This window comes from Solanum stenotomum, chromosome 12 (assembly GCF_019186545.1).
Source record: "Solanum stenotomum isolate F172 chromosome 12, ASM1918654v1, whole genome shotgun sequence".
NCBI lineage: Eukaryota > Viridiplantae > Streptophyta > Magnoliopsida > Solanales > Solanaceae > Solanum > Solanum stenotomum.
Genome location: NC_064293.1, coordinates 30,395,172 through 30,417,749, shown reverse-complemented (window position 1 = coordinate 30,417,749; position 22,578 = coordinate 30,395,172). Strand labels below are relative to the sequence as shown.

The 22,578-nt window shown below is 30.1% G+C and overlaps 2 protein-coding genes across 4 annotated transcripts; both read right to left on the bottom strand.

The window, feature by feature from the left end:
- Positions 1-1,110: 1,110 nt before the first annotated feature.
- Positions 1,111-22,513, bottom strand: LOC125846467 (uncharacterized). The gene is made up of 5 exons (XM_049525890.1): positions 22,500-22,513; positions 2,442-2,521; positions 2,187-2,360; positions 1,903-2,010; positions 1,111-1,375 (listed from the first exon to the last, which is right to left on the bottom strand). The coding sequence occupies exons 2-5, from the start codon at positions 2,514-2,516 to the stop codon at positions 1,259-1,261; spliced, it is 474 nt and encodes a 157-aa protein (XP_049381847.1). The 5' UTR covers positions 2,517-2,521; positions 22,500-22,513; the 3' UTR covers positions 1,111-1,258.
- On the bottom strand, positions 4,555-9,176 carry LOC125846466 (vacuolar iron transporter homolog 1). Of its 3 annotated transcripts, XM_049525887.1 has the most exons (4): positions 8,747-9,176; positions 8,539-8,655; positions 7,643-7,741; positions 6,420-6,673 (listed from the first exon to the last, which is right to left on the bottom strand). In XM_049525887.1, exons 1-3 carry the CDS (start codon positions 9,098-9,100, stop codon positions 7,664-7,666), a joined length of 549 nt encoding a protein of 182 aa, XP_049381844.1. In that variant the 5' UTR covers positions 9,101-9,176; the 3' UTR covers positions 6,420-6,673; positions 7,643-7,663. The 3 variants fall into 3 exon arrangements, with proteins under 3 accessions (XP_049381843.1, XP_049381844.1, XP_049381845.1); XM_049525888.1 differs by lacking the exon at positions 7,643-7,741; XM_049525886.1 differs by lacking the exons at positions 7,643-7,741; positions 8,747-9,176 and having other exon boundaries at positions 4,555-6,673.
- Positions 22,514-22,578: the final 65 nt, after the last annotated feature.

The window sequence follows — 22,578 nt, the reverse complement described above, 5'->3', positions numbered from 1 at the left end:
ACAGTTTTATCCACCCCACACCCTTTCAAAACAAATTGGGCATGTGCCAAAACAATTTGTTTCCTAAATGACAGGTCAATTTTCATGAACTAAAATTAAGGAGTGTTTGGATTGGCTTTTTAAAAGTTATTTATAAGTTAAAGTTAAAATTGAAACACTCAATTTTTGATTTTTAACTTTTTGGGTGTTTTTCAACTTTAGAAAGTGTTTTAAAAAAAATACTGTTTGAATTAGTTAAACATTTTTAAAATTAAAAAATAACTTAAAAGTAAAAAACCATTAAAAAATAAATCAATCCAAACACATTGTTAATGGTTTTTTACTTTTAAGTTATTTTTTAATTTCAATTTGTTATTAATAATCAATTTTTATTTGTTGTTGTTAAGTATTTGAAGTAGTGTTTACTTCATATATATAGAATCAATCCATCAAAAGGTAACAAGTTAGCCAAACATTATATTCATTCCTAGCTAGCACATATCAAATAATAGATCAATCGTCCGAAAACGATCTATATATAAGGATACATATTTGGCAATTCTGGTGCTATGGCTAGAGTACTCTCTATAATTTTTACTCATACGCTATATATTTTGTTGAGTCATGTTTCATAGTTTAACTTGATAGTTGATATAACCGTAGTTTTCTCATGGATCATAAACCATCGTACTAAGCTAGCTAAACGTTTCCTAATTATTATTATGTTTATGCTTGTGCTTCCACGTACAAAATAAGTTGCTTAATTGGTTGAATTTTTTGGAGTATTAATTAAGAGATGCAATTGTTTTGTTTTTCATGTATTTTTGTAAAAATATAAAGTAGTATATCATGAAAAGACCATATCCCTTTTAAATGTGAAATAGTACAAGTCAAATCATTATCCAATATTCACATTATCTTACTCCTGCCAGCATTGATATCACTCTTTATTACTTTGACAATCACCAAAAGATCTCAGCAGCCTAGATTATTGCACAAGATCAAGTCAGTAGTCACCCACTCATTTTTAAATACGGAATGTTGTATTTTTAGCTCAAACTTTATATATATCTTTAGAAAATTAAATATTCATATAAAATTTAGTTAGACGATCACTTTTTATAAATTTATAATATAAAAAAAGGTCTAAATTTTGAATCTTCTAGCCGATAGGTATGTTGGATGAGAAAATCATAAGCAATCAATCCACTTGAAGCTTAAACAAGTACAAATTGCAAGTACTGGGAATATAATTAAATTACATACATATTTTCAAATTTTAATTACATCCCAATCGAAGCCAGCTGCCAAGGCGCCATTTTTTCTTTGTCATTTTAGCATTACCAACAACTTTATCTGATTTCTCACTACTTAAAGATACTGTCGACGCTTCTTCCTGTAAAATATATGCTATTAATATTAGCCAATAATCATATGTTGTGACAAATTAAAGAACTGATCATGTTTTAATTGTTATATATAGACACAAGCCTATATATTGTATGATAAAAAGATAATTAAGCAGGTAAAGTATAAAATGTACTATCGTTCATATTATTTTTCGAACTAAAGATATGATACCAGACCTAACTCAACTCCAAAAGTTAAGGATGATTTGATACCATGTAAAGATATGACCCCTGAGCTTAACTCAATCTCAAAAACTAACTCTCATGAGGAGAGGATTGCTCAAGTCCATATAAACAGACCACCAGTCCATCCTCCAACCAGTGTGGACTTTTACCCAGTCTAACCGTTTCACTTGAGTAACACTTAACTAGTAAGCATCAAGGATGATTTTGAAGAAAAAAAGTGATAAATCTTCTTATTTTTATTTAAAAAGGAAAATATATTCCGCTTTATTAGTTGGTTAGTTGGTTGACTATCTAGACTTTAATTTTATCTAAAATGTTATTTATTTACCTGGAGTTGTTTATGTTTGAGATTGGCCTTTTCGTCTTCGTTGTCATGATTTCTTGACTTGGATGAACTCGACCTTGATGTTTTCCCTTCTTCCATTTCTAAGCTCAGCTGCAACTAAACAACACAAATCAATATTTTATATATTACATATGTTATTGTCTTAGTGTGACTGAACACAGAGTTTTAAAGAATAATAATGACTTTTGAATCAATCTTTTAATTATCTTAAACTAAAAATACGTGTAATATATATTAAAATATTCTTTAATCTTACGATCTTAAACCTTAAAAACTCGATTCTCGAGTGCAGTGAGTCGATCAACAAGAGTGCCTTTGTGATGAACTTCTTCAAGTGCAGTAGATAGACTCAGAGTACTCCTGCAGTACTCTGAGTCTTCTTCTTCTTCTCCTTTCTCATTTTTTGGTGACATCCCATGTTTCTCTTCCAGAACCTGCAGCTGCATTATATGTCATGAAAAGTCGTGAACATCTATTTTTAGTATAATGGACGAATAAAAGTGAACAGAGGGAGTAGTTACCAGGAAATCGAGGCGATCTAATCTTGGAAGAACAGGTAAGGAAGAAGCTAAGTCTTTACTATCTAGCTGCTTCATTTTTATTAGCTAGAGATGTTAATGGATGGAAAATGTAGCTAAGTTTTTAAAGATGGCGATGACTGAAGAAGAGGATGGTGATTATTAAATAGAAGTGACATAATGTGAAAGTGAGGAGAGGGGAGTTGGGTTTATTAATTATTGGCTACTCCTATGCCATACCCTTTTGTCACCATGCTAGATTGGCTTCATCATTGCTCTTTGTACCAACAATAAATTGAGATGAGTCTGAACTCTGAATCTGATACTATACAAATAGATGGATTATGGGTCTAATTCAATTCCAAAAGGTAACTCATCGCTCTACGGATGTCGAACTTTTTAACAAGTATGTCTTTTGAGAATTAAGGATTATTAAGAATGAATCATTCTTTAATACAAAAGTATAGTTAGAAACAAATGCGATTTTTTTGTTTTAAATTTTTAGAACCATACTTATTTTACTTACTTTTTGGTTGTTGCTAAAATGATACTTATTTTAAGAGGGAATAATATATTTTTTTAAAATTTCGCTTGGAATCTTATCTCATAGTGGCCTATCTAATAGTAATATAGTATAAAATATAATCTATGTCAATGACGTAGAAACAAATACTAGTAGTTAAATCTCAACGACGTGGTTGTTTCTATCCCTATAGCTCGTTACGTGCACCTTAGTGTGGAAGATCTTGCTTTCATTGTTTGGCTGTTTGTGACTATATTGTTATGAATTATGATCAGTTTTAACGTGTTATTTATAATTAAATAACTATGTTTTCGATAGATGCTCGATTAAATAAAAACAGTTTTCATAATAAATTTGAAAGAAATGTCAAAATATAAAGCTATGTCGAAAATATTTTTAGAATGAGTAATTCTTGGACATATTTTGAAGGTGTGTGTCCTCCGTATATTTGTTTCTTTTTTGTTAATCACAGCCTTAACAGGTATTATGGTGGACTTTTAACAAAGAATTTATGCATAGTAATTCTATTTTTTTTTACCTCTTTAGTTTTTTTTTTTTTATATACTTTCTACTTTTTTTTCTTGATTTGAATCTATCATTTTATAATTGAAGGTGAAGAATATATTATCAGAGCAACTCCCCCGTACACACATGATGGTCAGATTCTAAATAATCAAATTCCTAAGGTCTCATTGGTAATTTGGGATATTTCACGTGCATTCAATCATTGACTACATTAGTACGCCAAATCTTAGAGCTTTTACTTCCAAGATACTGAAAATCCTTTATAAAAAAATAATATTGAAAATCCTTTTTTTAATGTTATCACAAACAATTTTTTAAAATAAGATTCTTAGCTGGTTAAAATGGTTCTGCATCACACAAGTCCATCGTTTCCCAAGGACAAGGAGAGTAGCACACGGCAATTTATGATGTCACGTAGGGATAACAAAATCAAACCTAATCTGTTTAAGGTTGGAGGGTTATTGATCCGCCTATTTATTTGCTTAATTTATTTTATTCATTAAAAGTTGGGTTAATATATAGTCTAAATCAATGAAGAATCTTGTCAAAATATTTTTTTATATATATATATTTAAAATAAATATGTTAACAAAAGATACAAACAAACAAATAAAACTTTAGTAAAAATTAAACGGATTGGATTATGATCCGTATTTCAGCTCAACCCCCACATTTAACATCTTTATCGCCATGTCATATTAGGCACCAATCTTTTATGACTACCAAAGAAATGCATTAATTAAGTGTAAAAAATATTGTTGAGTTCGCTAGGTTTTCAACTTTAATTTTTTTATGTTGATAAAAAAGTTATCAATTCTCTCTTTTCTTATGATCGATCCACTTATGTTCAAGATCATTTTAAAGCAATTCGTGCTTGAGTTTGCCTCTTTCCTATATTTAAATTTAAATAGACTAGGAAGACTTTGTTAGGTGTATTTATTTTGTCTTTGCATTGTTTAATTAGATGGTGTCTTTAACCAAAGAAACACACAAACAAAATTTTGATAGAAAAAGAAATGAAAAAAATAGTGAAACCTCATTGTAATGGTCATTCGTTACAACTCTATTTCATTATAACAGCCTGATTTTCTCCGTAACTAATTTTTCATGTTATATTTCGCTTCAACCTTTTACACTAATGAAGTGTTTGTAGAAACCTGAAAAACTATTTCTTTTTTCTACTTCAACTAAATATGATCTAAACATCTACTCCTCTAATCATCATGATCAAAGGGCTTAAGTAAACCATATGAGAGAGCCATTGAAATCCACCCTCCAAGTAAAACTCTCATAGCAGATATTTTCACTGATGAACCACCAAGATAAGCTCCAATTCCCCCAAATAAACACAGAGCTAATGATGCTACAAGCACCATCAAAAAAATCCTGATTCTGTTTTCACTCACCAATAGAGCTGGCATCATAGGAACAAAGGCTCCAAAGAGAAAAGCCAGAGACGACGCTGCTGCAGCCTTCAATGGACTAGGCAGTGGCTCTAACTTTATGTCATTGTCCTGTTTTGATTCCTCCATCATGGTTCTTCTTGCATCAAATTCCATAACTTTTGTCAGTGGAGATCTTGAAGGTGTCAAAGAATTGGACTGTATACGTACAGGTGATTCAAATAGAAGTTTTCCGCCTTGTGTTGAAGTGGCTAATATACTGTGAAAGACCATGTCATGAGGAACTTCACCTTGCTTGGTTTCTGCAATAGTAGTTGGACTGCTTCCTTTTAACTCATACGCAATGGACTTTGCTATGTCTCGTTGAGTTGAAACAGAGACAAACTCTCCAACAGCCATGCTACAGGCACCTGCAAGAGCTCCAGCTATTCCAGAAAGAACCATAGACCGTTGATCTTGATCTTTAGCTGCACCCACACCGAGCATCAAGGATGTGGTGGAAAGCAATCCATCGTTTGCTCCAAGGATAGCTGCTCGAAGCCACTGAGCTCGGGCTAGTTTCTCTATAGTTTTCTCTTCCTGGGCAGTTCCATGAGAATCTTTCTTACCACAGGTCTCTGTTGACTTGGGAGAGTCCATGATTCAATGAATGGGAGTGTGGCTTTTAGCCATAGGCACGCTTGTACGCGTGGAAGCAATATGTAGGAACCCCAGTTCATAAAGAATGAATATTGATATCTAAGAATCATCTTACTTAGGTGGCACCGTGGAAAAAAACAAGCTGATACGTTAAAACCGAGAAGAACAAACATAAGCCCATACGTGTTTCTTCTGAATGGCTTTACTTATGCCAAGAAGGATACATCAAACTATACAGACAACAACCAACTGCAAAAGAAAAGTAAGTTTCTATTGCTTGTTGCTCCAAATAGAGGAAATCCAGAGCATCACTTTGTCTCATTCTAACTAGCAGTTCATCTAAACCAAATTATAAAAATCATTTCATTCAATCAGCATCTTAACTCGATATGTAGAGAAGAGCTACATATAGTGATGTACATATATTTTTCTCCAGTATGACGTCCTCAGCTAGCACCACGTAGAAAAGCTATCTTAGCTTGAATGGCTGCATCACGTAAACTAGCTTCTGATCTGATGAGGAACCTACTTATGCATATGAGGCACATACTTTAGCACAAACATTGGTGAGCTGTTCAACTTGGAAAATGTGCACTAGAAAATGTTTCTGATAGACTAATGGTTACACTAAGAGTCATCCTGTTCTCTTCAAACAAAATAACTCAACTCCTATAATCTTCGTCTTTTCGGTTTACTAGTCCCTACCATAACAGTAAGACCTTCATTACTCTGGCACTTACTTTTTAACCCCATATATCATATCCAGGATTAAAACCAGCTAATCCAGACATTGACTATAGGAAAAAGGAAGAGGCTGACTGTAAGAAATTACTGTGCACATTTTATCTGGAAAAAAATACACTTGAAACAGAGAGAAAGGAGAGATTAGCATGGAGAATTTAGTCCGGCTCGTTTATTTATCATTTTCCATTCTTATCACAAAACTACAGTTCAAGATTTGACATCACAGCTCATACTGCTCACTTCCGTCAGTTCCAAGAGCCAAATAGTTTGAGTGCAATCACTATGCATTTATATTTGAAATGCCCAATATTTCTATGCTAAAGTCCCTATCTTTACTCTTCTCTTGGAGAATTGGATGAACTTCACCGCCCCAGAGAGTTGAAAAGCTCAAAGGAAGTAGACTGCAAAATTCAGAGTTCTGTGTGATTGCACAACAAGGAAAGAGAAAGAATGTTGTGGAACAACTGAACCCTTTTTTTACTCACTCGCGATCAGTGTTTCAAGAAATTCTCTCAGGCAGATACTACAAAATTGAGAAACAGTAAACTAAAGCAATAATATAAGCATACTTTAGAGATAAAATTTAGATGAGCAAGAACTATATTGATCCTATTTCAAAGAAATGAATTACAACATGTAGAATGTAGTATCAAACCATTCTGTAGATATCATTAATCGATTCCAAGAAACAAATGACTTGATGGTTTCTGAGGTACAAACACTAGGAAAAAAAAGGCATGTTAATGCAAATAATACATGTTGAGATGCTATTAGAGTGTGAAACTTTTTCTTTCACTTAATAAATAAGAGGAAGGAATATGTGCTGCTATACTATCAAAATGAGAGTAGATTGAACTTATAAGTTGTGCTAATTGCTATGTATGTAACTTAGGCAGGACCTATTTGAATAATCTTTTGACTATTTATTACAACTTATCAGTAAATACGCTGTGAATGGAAGTCTATGCTCCAAAAGTCTTGGTAGTGAGGGACAATATAAAGAATTAGTGATTTACCAAGGTCGATAAGTTACAGTTAAAAAGCAACACTAGACTGGTGTATAACTAATAACTTACACAAGTTGTGCCTAGTGATCACCAAGTAGCTTGTCTAACCACAAATCGATAAACTGTTATTTTCAAATGAGAGATGGAAAGGTAAAATCTGGTAGTCCAAGATTTTTAGACAAGTGATAGATACAAAATTGATAAAGTGGAATAACAAGTATTGAGAAGACAATTTGTACACTGATGCTGCTCTAGAAAGAATAAACCTCGAGAGAAATATCCATTTTCCATGATAATTTTCTTTGGAAACAACCACTAACATGCAGCATCTCAACATGCATATAAAGATGCTGCAGATATCACCTAAAAATTGCATATTAGATGTTACATATATCCATCCCTGCGGTCTTGTTCCTCTGCCTCCTTGTTAGCGACTTGTACTGATTTGAACCAAAGGAATGCCTGGATATATGTTCTAATTAGCTCAAATGAACATAGAAACATCTACTTTTCTTTTTTCTTTTTGCCAAAAGTAGTACTCCCCCTGTTTTAATTTGTTTGTTTGGTATTGACTTGATACGGAATTCAACAAAGTAAAGAAAACATTTCCTGTGGACTGTCAGAATTACGGAGTTGCCAAAAAAGGGAAAACACATTTTTTTTTAAAACGGACTTAAAAAAAAATTAGGACAAACAAATTGAAACGGAGGGGTATTGTTGAGCCAAAATGTAACTAACAAAACAAAGACCAATGATTAAACTTTTTCATTGGTTCCTCAGTCATATTAAGGAAGTTGTTAGCTTATAATTAAAATATAAAAAATAGCTACCATTATCTTAAAATATGGATATACAGGCAGCAAATCACCTACAAAAGGGTTGAAGACATAACTTGTAAAAGGAACAAATTTGTTTAGTCTTAGCTCCCGTTAGGCCATAGATTTGAAGACAAAAGTTGAAACTTTATGAATTTGTGATTTTTAGAACTTGAAGTTGTATTCGGACATGCATTTGAAGTTTTGCGAGTGGAAGTCCCAAAAACTCAAAAGAGCCAGTTTTTTTGGGAACTTGAAAATATTTGAGGATCACATTTTCAACATCTAATCAAATTTCAAGGCCAAACAGATATTTAAATATAAATTTTCAAAAACTACTCCCAAAATCTATGCCCAAACACGAATAGTTTCATCATTCAAAACAATTCAACTTAACCAAAACTACAGAAACACATGAATAGCTAACAAAATAAATCAACTTACAGAAGTGGGAATGCCAGTGAAAACAAAGAACCCAAGCAACGGAGCATAAAAAACACTATCTGAACCCAAAACTCCAAACACAGGTTTCTGATTCGTGTACTCGAAAATAGAACCAATCTGCACTCATAAACCCAATCAAGAATCAATCTTTATAAAAAACCCAAAAAACCTCTCCACCAAAAATGAAATTCCAGATAAAAAAACTCACCGCTGCAATTGCTGTGACAGCAGAAGCAAGCAAATAAACAATGAATGGAACTTGAAAGCTTGAAGAATCTTTCTGTGCTTCATTTCTTGCCCATGGTGGAGGCTCATCCGTACCGGGTTTAGCCCATGTAGGAACTGATGGGTCTTCTTGTTTTTCTTCATCTTTTCCACTGGATTTGTTAACAGAGCCTTCAGTAGCAGCTACAATTCCAAGGCTACGACTTGCAAGCGATTTTCCCCTTTTCTTGTAATAACTTGAGGAAGAGAATGTAATGAAATTGGGTAGAGATGTTTTTGAGGAATGGATAAGTGAAGAAGAGGAATTGCAGAGAGATGAAGAAGCTAATGTCACCATTTTTGTTGATGTGTTTTGCACTGTATATTTTCATGGTGGAATATGGCTAGCAGTTGTGAATAAGAGATAAGAGGTTCACTCAAAAAAAAATATCTCCTTTTTTTTTTTCGAAAACAAAAAACTTGTGTGGAATTTTATTTACCAAAAAAATAATAGTAGTAGGAAACGGGCCCTTCTCCAAGACATGATCTCACCCGCAATCGGAGAGCAAGAGTCCGTCGACCCAAAGTAGTGTGTTTGCATGTATCACTAGTAGTCTTCCGTTGTTCACTTTGTAATGTTGTTTGGCTGGTTTGTCTATGTGTGTGTGCTTGAGTTCGTTGGATGCCATAGTCTCTCTTGCTTAAAAGCTGCGTCTTTGGTTTATGATTATTATTCTTACCGTAATAACATTACGATTAGAAAGCCAGTGAATTATCTGCCTATGGGCGTATCCTTCTAGCTCCTAGCATCCTAACTGAAAGTATTCTTCTTCCCTAGTCTGACTGATTCATCCGTGCCAATAAAGAATAAGTCATGAAGTCATAATGCACGAGGAACTATTTAAGTAGGTTTGAGTATTTTAGGTTTAGCAAATATAAAAATCATATTTGTATGATATAACTATAGTTTGTATAATTCCGCTTCATAGCAAACTTATACATGTACATAAAAAATATGTATTTGGGTCTATTTGTATATTTTGGTATACAAATGGGTCCTGCATTTGTATATTTCGGTATATAAATGGATCCAGCATTTGTATATTTTGGTCTATTTGTATATTTCGATATACAAATGGGTCCTGCATTTGTATATTCGGTATACAATTGGGTCCTGCATTTGTATATTTCGGTCTATTTGTATATTTTAGTATACAAATGGGATGGCAAACAACATGAAATGTTTGCTGCAAATTACAAATAAAAGAAACTATGACTATAACATTTAATTTAAATTAATAATTTGTTATTTCATACAATTTTCCCAAAAAATAATAATATATCTTCGAACTAATATAAATAGTAGGGAAAATTGTGCAGCAAACTATTAATCAAAATAAATGTTATAGCTATAGTTTCATTTGCTTCCAATTCACAACAAACTTTTTGTCATTCGTCTCTCTTCCCTGAATCTTGCTCGTCACTCTCTGACTCGCCTCTCTCACTTTATACAAAAACAAATGTATAAATCGTGTTTGTGTTTGTATAAAGCGAGAGAGAACTGTATATACAAATACAAATACATATTTCTTTGTCTTATATACTTATAATTATACAAGTACAAATCTTCATCTATCTAGTTCTCTTATGCCTTTCTCTCTTTATACAAACACAAATTATACAAAATCCAATGTATAATTTGTGGGGTATAAAGCGGGAGAGAGAGAGATTTGATATACAAATACAAATGTTTTAACCCGATTAAATTGTATACAAATTCAAATTTTATGCAAATATACAAATACAATCATTGATACATATACATAGTAATTACATATATACAATTATCTAACCGATATACATATACAATCGTTGTAATTTATACAAATCAGATGTTTGCGATTTATTCAAATTAGCGCAAATAACAAAATTGTAGTTATAGAGCGATAATATGATTTTTATGTTTGTTATTCCTAAAATTTGCTCGCAGTAATAAGCATATATCATCCATTATATTTTAACACTGTGTATGTCCTTGCCGTGGGTCATATATCTTAAGCCAAACGGAATGACACATAGCACCACTTATTTTTCACAATTTAACTCACTCATGACGCACATTAAAAACTCTCATTTTTTACTATATATCCTCTACTCCATGCATCTTTTAAATAGTGTTTCATTTTAAAAACAAAATTTATTAAATAGAAATAATTTAATAAATAGTTATTAATTTCTTAATAAACATCATTTTTACTAAAATAATGCTTATTGTAAGATTAAAAAAAAGTACCAATTTTATATAAGACTTATACCTATATGTTTTTTTTTTTTTTGACAAACTAATTTGATTCATAGACTTTTCAAGTGTGGATAACCGGCCCATTCCTCGATGAGCCCATAATTTAAATTGTCCACATGCCTTGTCGCACTAATTGCTAAAATTATGGCTCTCTAATGAAAAAAATTCTATAAGTAATGATAATTTGAGAATAAGTATTGTATGATGAGTTTATAATGACATAAACTACTCCACTACTTGCATCATGGTAATTAGATTTATAACATTTAGATATTTTATGATACCATATGTCGGAGTCTCATATACTCTTTATATATATTATCTTGGAAATTCTCCTCTCATGATCTGTTTTTTGGATTAGGTTGAACTCAAGGTTCATTTAACATGGTATCAAAGTCAGACCCCCATATTGGACCCTTAAATAGACCGTTCACATCATTCAGTAATTAACAATGGTAGGGTGTGCAACACGTAGGGGTGTACATGGCCGGGTTGGTTCGGGTTTTTCAAATATCAAACCAAACCATTTGTGTCGAATTTTTAAATTTATAAACCAAACCAAACCAATAAAACTCGGGTTTTTCAACCTCGGGTTTTTTCGGATTTTTCGGTTTTTCGGGTTGTTTCGGGTTTTTCCGATAAAATATCCATACAAACATATAATTTACTTGTATTTCAAATATTTCTTTAGTCCTACCAAAACACAACTATTTAAGATGTTTCTTAAAAATATAACACAATATGATATGATTAATGACACTAAAATATCCAACAAAAATAATAATAATGAAATCGCGTAAAACAAATATTGCAAATTAACAAGTCATAATGAAAATGATCATAATTTAAAAGTACTAAATCATGCTAAAATTAAGTTTAATAAGTATTAGTTACATGACTAAATATTAAAGGAAATTAAAATTAGATTATGTATTTTAATTGTCTAAATCAATGTAAAACTAAAGAACAAATATTCAATATTATTGTCATTCTTAGTGTTGAATTGATTTTTTTTTTGCATGAGTATTAATTTGATTTTGATTTAAGTTTTATTATAATTACCAACATCCGTGGACTATAATCTTTATTGGTCATTCATAATTCTAAGCTTCAAACTTGAAATAATATATTAAAAGATAAAAACTATGAAAAAGTATAAGAAATATTTTAAAATTCTATCAAAGTAAATATTTTTATGTATAAAATAAAATTTTAAAATTATATATATAATGTCGGGTTGGTTTTTTTTAGTTAAAACCAAACCAACCCAAATATAGTCGGATTTTTTTTTACAAACCAAACCACTAGTTGGGTTTTTTTTTTTCGAGTTGACTCGATTTGCGGTTTGATTCGGTTTTCGATTTGGTTTTGTACACCCCTAGCAACACGGATAAGTGAAGTCCTATATCAAATATGGATGGATTCTTTAGACTTTTAAGCAATTTTTCTCTCTTAATATGATATTAGAAACCATATCCATCTCAATTTATTATTTTCGATGTCGGGCCCTAATTTTATATTGTCTATACTCTAAATGTCCATAAAGCTAACTTATAGATGAACATTCTTTAGTAACGGACACAAATAAAAGTGTAATAATAATTCATATCAAGAGAACAAATCATGGTATTGACTATTGAGTAAGGATGACTAAGAAAGGAAGATCAGTGAAGTGATGATGGGAAATGGAGTCCAATTATGAAGACCCCATGGGGTTTCTTTGGGTAAATTATAATTAACATGATTTATATTAGTTTAATTGTTAATGGATTACATCTTGTCATTATAATTATAATTACAATTATAAATTTATACTATTATTGCTATCAATCGACTATATTAACAAGAATGAAAAATAGGAGCTTGCACCGAAAAGCATGTACTCAAGTCAATTCTATACTTGATGCCATTACCACTAAGCAACAACCATAATTTTTATTTTTATTTTTAAAAATAATATTTATTTCCTTTCTTGATTTTTTTATCTCCTAGAAATAAAGTTTTATCTTTTATTTATCTAAATATTTTTACTGTACTGATCAGTTGGTACTCGAAATTTAGTAGTCCTGCTAATCTAGAAACACACTATATAAAGCCCATCAAATAAAAAATACTTTTTATTCTAAGCACTTCATTTAACAGACTTGAATTTGAAATCTCTAATTAAAATTGAAAAAATTTCATTCATCTCGAAATCATTATAATGAATGGTTCATATCTAACATTGTGATTATATGGTATAATCTACAATGAACTCTTTTTTATAAAGTCTCTAGTTTTCACTATGAGAATTGATAACAAATAATTAGCAGCCATGTATTAACTATCAATATCAAAATAGTCTCTTTCACATTATCTTATCAAACTGTATATGTACTTGTATGAGTCATGTGTTTTTGTCATGAGAATTTTCTTTGACATCACTGGACTCTAAAGAAATTTCTTATAATATCTATCAAAGCAAAATGAGATTTGAGAAAACTTATAATATATATATATATATTTCCTAAAATTTATCTAAAGTAAAAAAAAATAAAAAAAATAAAATGGTTTGGAGTAAGAATATATTCTAGACAATAAATAAATAATAATGATATTAGTTTTTTTTTCTTTCCCTCTCCAAAGTAGAGCCTTGAATTTTATATTGATGATGAAATAAGATTGTCATTTTGTTGTCACACGAAGGTGGAGGAATTGATTTTGTAGGCCATTTATAATATATTTTTAAAGCTATATAATTTTTTTATAAGAAATTTTTATTTTTACACGTTTATTTTTTTTCCCTATTCAATCTATAAGTGGTCAAGAAAGCTCATTTCTTCCGTAGTGATGATCTAATATTTCTTTATTATAGATTGACATATATCAATTATTTACGAATATTTATATGTCAAGCTCAGATGATTTTCATTAATCAATTTAATTGTTGAAACACATCAATAGGAAAAAAACCAAACCATCATTGAATCTAGACAATTAAAGTACCTACCATGTGAAGTACTCCATAAAAACCACTCAATAGTAACTAGTTCTTAATCTTCTAAGATATTAGAGTCCCACTTAAATCTTAATTGTAATTATTATATCAAAGTAACAATTATCTACTTATCCTTTGAAGCAAACATCCACTTTGTTTAAAGGTGAATATATACATGTGCTGATCATTATTAATTAAGTGACCGTTAATTCGTTATATGATTGACTTTAATGTAAAATAATCAGACTAGCTAGACTTGCTGTTGTTCCCAAGTCATTGATCTTTCCACGAGGTAATCAAAATCGGTGTGGTGTGGTGTATACATATATTTTATTCTTATCTATAGAAAAGTTATTTTTGAAAATTTTTTGCCTTTAAGTAAAAGGTGGAATGACCTAGAAGACCCCTGTACTTGGACGGCGAAAAATTATATTATTTATATATGGTTAAAATAACTTTTTAGGTATATATAGTAGATGTCGAACCCCCTTCGACTACTTCGTGTGTTTATTTTTTCAGATTTTAAACCCCCTTATTAAAAAATTTGGTTCCACCACTGTTTGGATGTGTTTGTCAGTTGGACCCTTTTACTCATTATTTTGCCAAATGAGTACTTAAACTCGATGAAACTCTATTTTTTGAACTCCTCTGACTATTGACCAAACTTGTATGACATAAAAATGGATGAGTTGGATAATTGCGTGATTACACACGTTTTGCATACCCTAGGGTTTTGCAGCAAGTGATTAGAATATTTTTATTTTTAAAATATTAAATTACATAAGAAAATAATAGTAATATTTTTTTTAAAAAAAAATCAAAAATAATTTCTTCTTCTTCTTTAGCCTCACCCACCCCTTCTTTCTTCATCTTCAATCCCCCACCCCACCCCTTCTCTTTTCTTCTTCTTCAGTTGAGTACTCACTCACTCATCCACCATTCTTTTTTTTAGTACCCACCTCATTCTATTTTTTTTTTCATCGTCTTCTTCAATCAACACCCTCCATCACTGTCGCCATTACCATGAACTTTTTTATTAACAAAAGTTACCTAAAAATATACATCTAATTAATACATTCTTCATTTTTATGTGCTTGTATAAAATTTTCAAGATCTATTATATTTCTTGGATTATTCACAAACAAACCTTTTTTAATTTGAAATTTCTTTGATATTTGAATGTATTGATTCAAAATAAATGGAACAAATCTTCAAGTAAACCTAATGGCTAATGAATTTTTGTGTTTAATTTTTTTTTTTAGGTTTGAAAACAATGGAAAAGGTAGGAGTAGAATGCGGTTTTTTTGTGGATGAGGAGTGGAAATGGAGAAGATGATGAAGTGGGAAATTGGGGAAAGGAGGAATTGTACCTTTTTAAAAATATTATTTATCTTTTTTAATAATTAATTTCTGACGCGTCATTAAATATTTTGAAAAATTATGATGTGTCACTAAAAAAATGACGTGGAGTTCCACGTGTAGCTGCGTGTACTATACTTCCACTAATCAGGTGAGTAAAGGGTTTAAAATATTGTGTTTCGTCAAGTTTAAGTGTTCATTTGGCAAACTGGTGAGTAGGAGAATCCAACTGACAAACGAAACCAAGTACAAGGGTCTCTCAGATCATTCCGCCTAAGTAAAATAATTCTAAGTATGAAAAGGAAATACATTCGTAAAGAAACTATGTTAAAAATAATAGAGAAAAAAACAATAACAACAATAGATGATACAAGAGGTGGTAATATTGAATTGTAGAATAAGATAATAGGATAGTAACAATACTAATTGTGATAAAATTTAGACAACACTTGATTACTTACTAGCCTTCGATCCTATTCCCCGACCTTTATACAACCTCCTATTTAGAGTCATGTTCTCAGTTGCTGGTGCATGCATGTAGGTGTGTCGGTGTCATGTCTTGTCTAATCACCTCTCAGGCTCTCACCAATACTTCTTCAGTCTACCTCTACCTCTCCCCATGCTCACTATAACTAATCTATCATACCTTCTCATGGGGCATCACAACATCTCCTTTTCACATGTTCGAATTGAACCACATTGGTCTCGCTTCCCTCATCTTGTCCATTACAGAAATAACTCTCACCTTTTTTCAAGTATACTCGTTTGATCATATCTCTCGAATAGTATGCCCACACATCCATCTCAACATACTTATTTAATTTTCTGGAAGTGCAAATTCTTGATCGATCAAAACTTCCACCCTATACAACATATTTGGTTTAACCAACACTTTATAAAACTTATCTTTTATTGAGGTGACACATTAATTCTCATCACATAAAATACCCAAATGTTAGCCTTCATTTCTATCACCCCCACTCTATTATAATGTGTAATATTATCGTTAGTCTCTCATTTTTTTGGATTGTTGAATCAAATATTTAAAACTTCTTTTCTTAAGAATATCTTGTGTATATATCAATCTTTACTTCCACGCCTAAACTGGATATGAGGAAGGATAGTTAAAAGGGAAAAAAGGCATTATTATTCTAAAGTATAAAGCATAAATACAAGTAATTAAAACTACTATATCAGAATGAGAAAAAATATTTCTTTAAATGTTACATATGGAGAGCTAATTAAGTTGATATTAATATAACGTCCATATCATAGTATTCATATTGTGCATGTTAATCAGGCAAAGAGTTACTTACACGCCATATTTATCATCTCTAAAGTTTTCATAATTATTTTATAATAAGTCCATATATAATAATATTTTCTTTACGTAATATACTAATACTCAATTGACAATTGGTGACTTGTAAACGTGGATTGATGTGTTGTTTGGGTTACGTATTACTTGGAAACGTGAATCCAAATTCAAGCAATTACCTTACCTATTTTTCCTATAAATCTTGCTCGTTACTCTTGGGAAAAATATGCTTGTTTTTCAAGTTTTCACCATTAATTATTTGTGGAATTTTTTTATGTTTGAAATAATTAGCAAAGTAAAACATGTTTAATTAAGTTTTTCTTTTTGGAAAAATTTATAGTGCTCAAAAGTGCCTCAAAGTTTTTCTCTCTCATCTCCACTAATAAAGGTCGTGGTATAGTGACATATAGTACGCTTTGTTTTTTAATCATAATCAGATATCTCAATTCAATACAGGTGAAATTAGAGCGGATGAATACAAGTGAAATTAGAGCAAACGAATATTATATCAATATTGGATACAAGTCCCTTTTATTTTTTTGTTGTTTGTATCTTTGTAGCATGGACTGCTACACGTATAAATACAACAAATACAGTCGCTTGACACCTCAAATATTTTTATTTTTTTGGACATTAAGAATTCCTATTAAATTTTGTTCGATTACTGTACCCTCTCTCTATTTTTCCAATCCACTAAACTCATCAAGAATTTGTTCAAAATATCGATGCTACAAATATTTTTCTTTTATTGAAAAAATGGAAACCGTTAAATTAAAGGATAGCCCGATACACTAAGACTCCTATTATGCCTAGGATTCGAAGAAGGGTCCGATTATAAAAGTATATTCTATACAATCTTTGTATTTCTGCAAGAGACTACTTTCAAGACTTGAACACGTGACATCCTGATAACATAACAACAACTTTACCCAGTTACTCAAAATCTCCCTTCAAAGTTCAAACTGTAGAAATTAACTTTTACTAATATTTTAAAGCATGCATCAGGAGATGACATTAATTAATTAAAGGACCACACACATACGAATTTGGTAGAGAAGACAAAAAGAGATGAAAAAACAAAAGGACGCAGCTCATGAGGAATGTGTTTGTGTCTGCCATTTAATTTATTTAGGTATATACATTCACGTATTTCGTGCATCCCTATATAATATTGTTCATCTATTTAATTTCTTATCATCAACAACTCCAATTAATGGTTAAAATAATACTCCCTCTGTCCTATTTTATATGTCATTTTTTTACTTTTTACTTGCATTAAGAAATGATGTGACTTTACCATTTTACCCTTATTTAATGTTTTCTTAAGTCAACTTTCTTAATAAATGACAAGATTAATTAACTATTCTATCAAGGGTATAATAGGCAAAATATGATAACTTATGCATAGGTTTTATAAAATGACAAGTATTGTGGTTCAACTATTTATAGAAAGGAATGACATATAAAATGAGACGGAGGAAGTAATAAATGGGGTGGTTTACACTTTTAACCAAATATGGATGAAACAAACACCGTATACGTAAATATTTGATGAAATAAATATACTCAACTATTGTGATTGTAAGAGAAACGGGCGTATTTTGATCAATGACAAGTTAGAAATTTTGTTAAGGGTGTCCAAGATTTAATAATATGTATGAAAAATAATTTTTGATCGATATTTTTCGTGAAATTTCTATATACATAATATAATTTTTTTTATGAAGGGTGTCTGATTGACCACCTCGAACTATATGTGGTTACGTCACTAATATCGACCAGGGCGGAAGGGGTATACAAAATAAATATTTCTTATATATATATAAATAATAGGTGATGAATCCTCCAATGCTTCTGTCTAGGGAACGATAACGTCTTCTTCTTTTTTTTGCTTTTTTTACTATAGGAGTTTGAAAACAATTTTTTTTTCAAAATATATGTAATATGGGTATATTGCAATTAAATAAAATATACCTTACACACATGTTAATAGATGGATCATGATTTTTATACCTATAAAGTTCAAATCTTGAATTTATCGATGTAAATAACTAAACGATGGGGAAAGAATGAAGATTTTAATTAATTTATTTTTTTAACACTAGTTGTTATGTCGTAGCTAATTAATTGAGAGTTGGACAAGAACAGCTGTTTGGTTAAATTGTCCTATATTTTGGGGTTTCTTCACATTTTAGGTAATAAATGTACCAAAAAATTATTTTGTCTCTCTGGGAGAAAAATTTGAGAAATAATTTATTAATTATCTTTCTTGCGGTCCATGATCAACTAAGTTTGTCTTAAAATATTCTAAGCTAGGTTAGATCCAAATCACTAAAAATAATGGTCCTTATTGTTTCTTGTACTATTTCATTTCATGCATGTTTCCCACATTCCCCCGTGAAGTGAGCAAATATAGGTTAATTATTGACTTATGACATGAAAAAGAATAATTTGATTAATTATTGAAATAGAGTTGAATATGATTGGTTATATAATTCATAAATCATAATAAACATAATTACCGGCGGAGGACGAGAGGAGAAGACGTGGAATGGGTTGGGGCGGTATGCCAAGTGATATTTACTTTACACCCTACATCGAAAAATTACGTCATATATATGTCAAATTTTATATTTAAAGGATATATATATTTAAAGTTGGACACCCTTAACAAAAGTTATGCATTTGGCGTAGTGATAATAGGTGTCCATTTGAATGAAGGAGTTCTGGGTTTGTACCTCAAATAGCACAATATTTTTTGTTTTATTTTGATAGCTACACACTATTATTCTTGGATACCCTTGATAAAAAATTTGGCTCCGCCACTTCCCTAAGAAAGAAGGGGTATATTTGGATCACTTGGATAATGTTAGTGAAAATATAATAAGGTCTATTTGGATCGCTTGGATAATGTTGGTGAAAATATAATAAATTAAAATTAAAATAAATAAATAAATATTTGTCAGTGTGAGGCTCGAATATATATATATTGCTCTACTTAAAGAGATCAAGTTCACTACAATAGAATCTTTTCCACTCCGATAGTATAACTCTTGACTTACCTTTCCTCTAGGATATAATAATCTGATAACATGATGTGACTCGAACAATTCTGAAGTAGTTGTTGTGTCCAAAACTCCCCTAATAAAACACCTTTCCTTAACAAAATAATATTCTCTTTGTTAGAGATCATAAGTTGGAGACTTAAAATAAGTTTTTGTCTCAACTTTTCAGTACATCAATCTTAAAATACAATGTTATTTTTCATTTGTAATACTTTCTTCGTCCCATTTTATATGTCATCCCTTTCTATAAATAGCTAGACCATAATACTTGTCATTTTATAAAATTTATGCATAAATTATCATATTTTGCCTATTATACCCTTGATAGAATAGTTAATTAATCTTGTCATTTATTAATAAAGTTGACTTCAGAAAAATTAAATAATGATAGAAGGGTAAAGTTACATCATTTCTTAATGCAAGTGCAAAGTAAAAATGTAACATATAAAATGCAACGGAGGGAGTATGTCATGACTTCTCATCCATACAAGGAATAAAACATCCTAAGGTTTTTCCATATTATCAAACGTCAAGGTAATGGATAATAATTTGAGGTGCAATAGAGTAATTAATATTTTCGTTAGTCTCATTTTATGTGACACCATTTATTTAAGAAAAAAAGATTTTTTAAAGAAAAATTATAGTCTTAAACAATTCTCAGATATTTGTGTGGTTGTAAATTATTTTTCTTAAAAATAAAAATTAGAATTTTAAAATTAAATTATTTTTTAATTATAATTAAGTGACATTTTTTTCTGGGACGATCACATAAAATGGGAATAATAGAAAAAACATGCCATAATGATTACAATTTACAAGAATAAATGATCACTTTCTTCGCTTCATGCAGTTTAATATTGTAATTTTAATTTAAATGCACATAAAAACCAACCGATAACAACGTGATATATTATACAGATAATACTAAAGATTAAAAAAAATGATCTTTTTCCCATTATAAAGGGACAAATTTGATAATTTTTCTTTAACAAAAAAGTGTTTAAAAGAAAAAAGAAAAAATGGACCAACACATGAGTCTTGAACTACTTTATCATAATTCACAAGGCACCTATGATTACTTACTTGTATCTCATCATTAATTGTACTGAATATATATGGAAAATTATATCTCTCAAGATTTTCCTATAGTTGAATATAAATTATAATTGCTTGCACCCAAGCTTTCTTCCTTTACAAGATGATGAAAAAGTTGTACAAATACTAGCTAAAGCTCATATAGAATTACTACCTAATTTTGATGACTGCTATAATTGGTGTTAATGGTGAATAATTATGACATTTTTGGTAATATATATGATAGTGAATAACCTGAACTTTTCATCATCAACAATTATTACAATATCCTTATAGAGCCCTCATTTTTTTTTAATTATATGGTGTGCAGGTCAGTTTGCATATATCTCGATTAATTTTACAGATAAATACTGAATATTTTATTCATGAATGTTTGATTAGATGGAAAAAAATCGTCTAGAAATCTAAACCTGACCTCATGATTTCCAACTCACCCGAGAATTTGTTGTCCCTTATGATTTTTTTCAACCAAAAGTCAAAAAGTGTAAAGAACAACTCTCTCCTTTTTTCTTGTTCTTCCCAGGCAAGTTTTTTTTATACATAAAACTTGAACCACTACACTAATTGGGAAACATCTTTGCTTAGCTTGCTAGGAACTCTTTGATCATTTGGATGATATATTATATCATTTACGTTAGTATTTGACTATAGATTTAGTTGAAACTTGAAAATAAGTAATTTGAAATGTTAAAAAAAAATTACAATTTTTGGAGCTAAAAGTGTATTTTGGACATACAATTTATTTTTGTAAAAAAAATCAATTAAACTTTGTGTGAAAGTTCATCCAAAATTGGTCTGGATCTGTTTTTTGGAATTTGAAATCTTTTTGAAGTTAAGATTTTTAAAAACTAACCAAATTTCATAAATAAATAATATTTTTTTAAAAAAATTATTACCAAACTTCTTAATAAGACCTGAAATAAGAAGTAGAAATAATCTGAATTATAAAGATTTTATCTGGCAAGTTGACCATTGACCAATAAATGTACCATTTCCCGTGACACAAATTATACTCCTAGTTTTCTAAATAAAATCTGTGGCTTGTTTTACTTATTTTTACCCAACAAATTAAATTGTCGATAAAAAATAATATCAAAATAATTAATTTATATTAATTTATCTTCAAATTAAGCGAACCATAAAGGTATTTATTTAAATTAAGTTGACCAAAATATGACAGGTAACCTTAATAATAATAATAATAATGCAATGAATGCCTTTAAAAATTCAAATATGCAGGGTTAAACATAAGAAAGTGTCCCTTTTTTGTTTCCTTTTTGGGTTTTTTCCATGTAAAACGTAGTCCAATAAAAAAATGAATTTACTAGGTATATATCTAGTCAGTCAAACACAGAAAATGTAACAAAAAAAAACCCAAAATAATTACCCCTCTATCCTTTGTCTAGATTTGTCTGATCCACTTCTTTTATTTCGTCTAATTTTTTTTCTTCTTCTTATAATTAAAAACAATTTAGTTATTACATTAGCATTAATGAAATGTATCTCATCCAAAATAAGTATCATCTAACAAAAAATATTTATTTCAAAATAAGTGTTACTTTAGAAATTTAAGAAAAAATAATTCCGCACCCATAACCACAAGATTAAAATGAAAATGCTTATTATCCGAGCAATTCTTGTCTTCTTAATAATTTTCAAAAGACTTTTTTAAGTAAGAGTAATTTTGTAAACTACATATTATATTTATTAATTTCTTAAA

Bases quoted from the DNA above. Each gene is read 5' to 3' on its own strand.
- LOC125846466 (XM_049525886.1), bottom strand. From the start codon at position 5,528: ATGGACTCTCCCAAGTCAACAGAGACCTGTGGTAAGAAAGATTCTCAT.
- LOC125846467 (XM_049525890.1), bottom strand. From the start codon at position 2,516: ATGAAGCAGCTAGATAGTAAAGACTTAGCTTCTTCCTTACCTGTTCTT. The intron at 2,361-2,441 runs GTAACTACTCCC...CATATAATGCAG, and splicing joins TAGATCGCCTCGATTTCCTG to CTGCAGGTTCTGGAAGAGAA. The intron at 2,011-2,186 runs GTTTAAGATCGT...GTTTAGTTGCAG, and splicing joins TCGAGAATCGAGTTTTTAAG to CTGAGCTTAGAAATGGAAGA.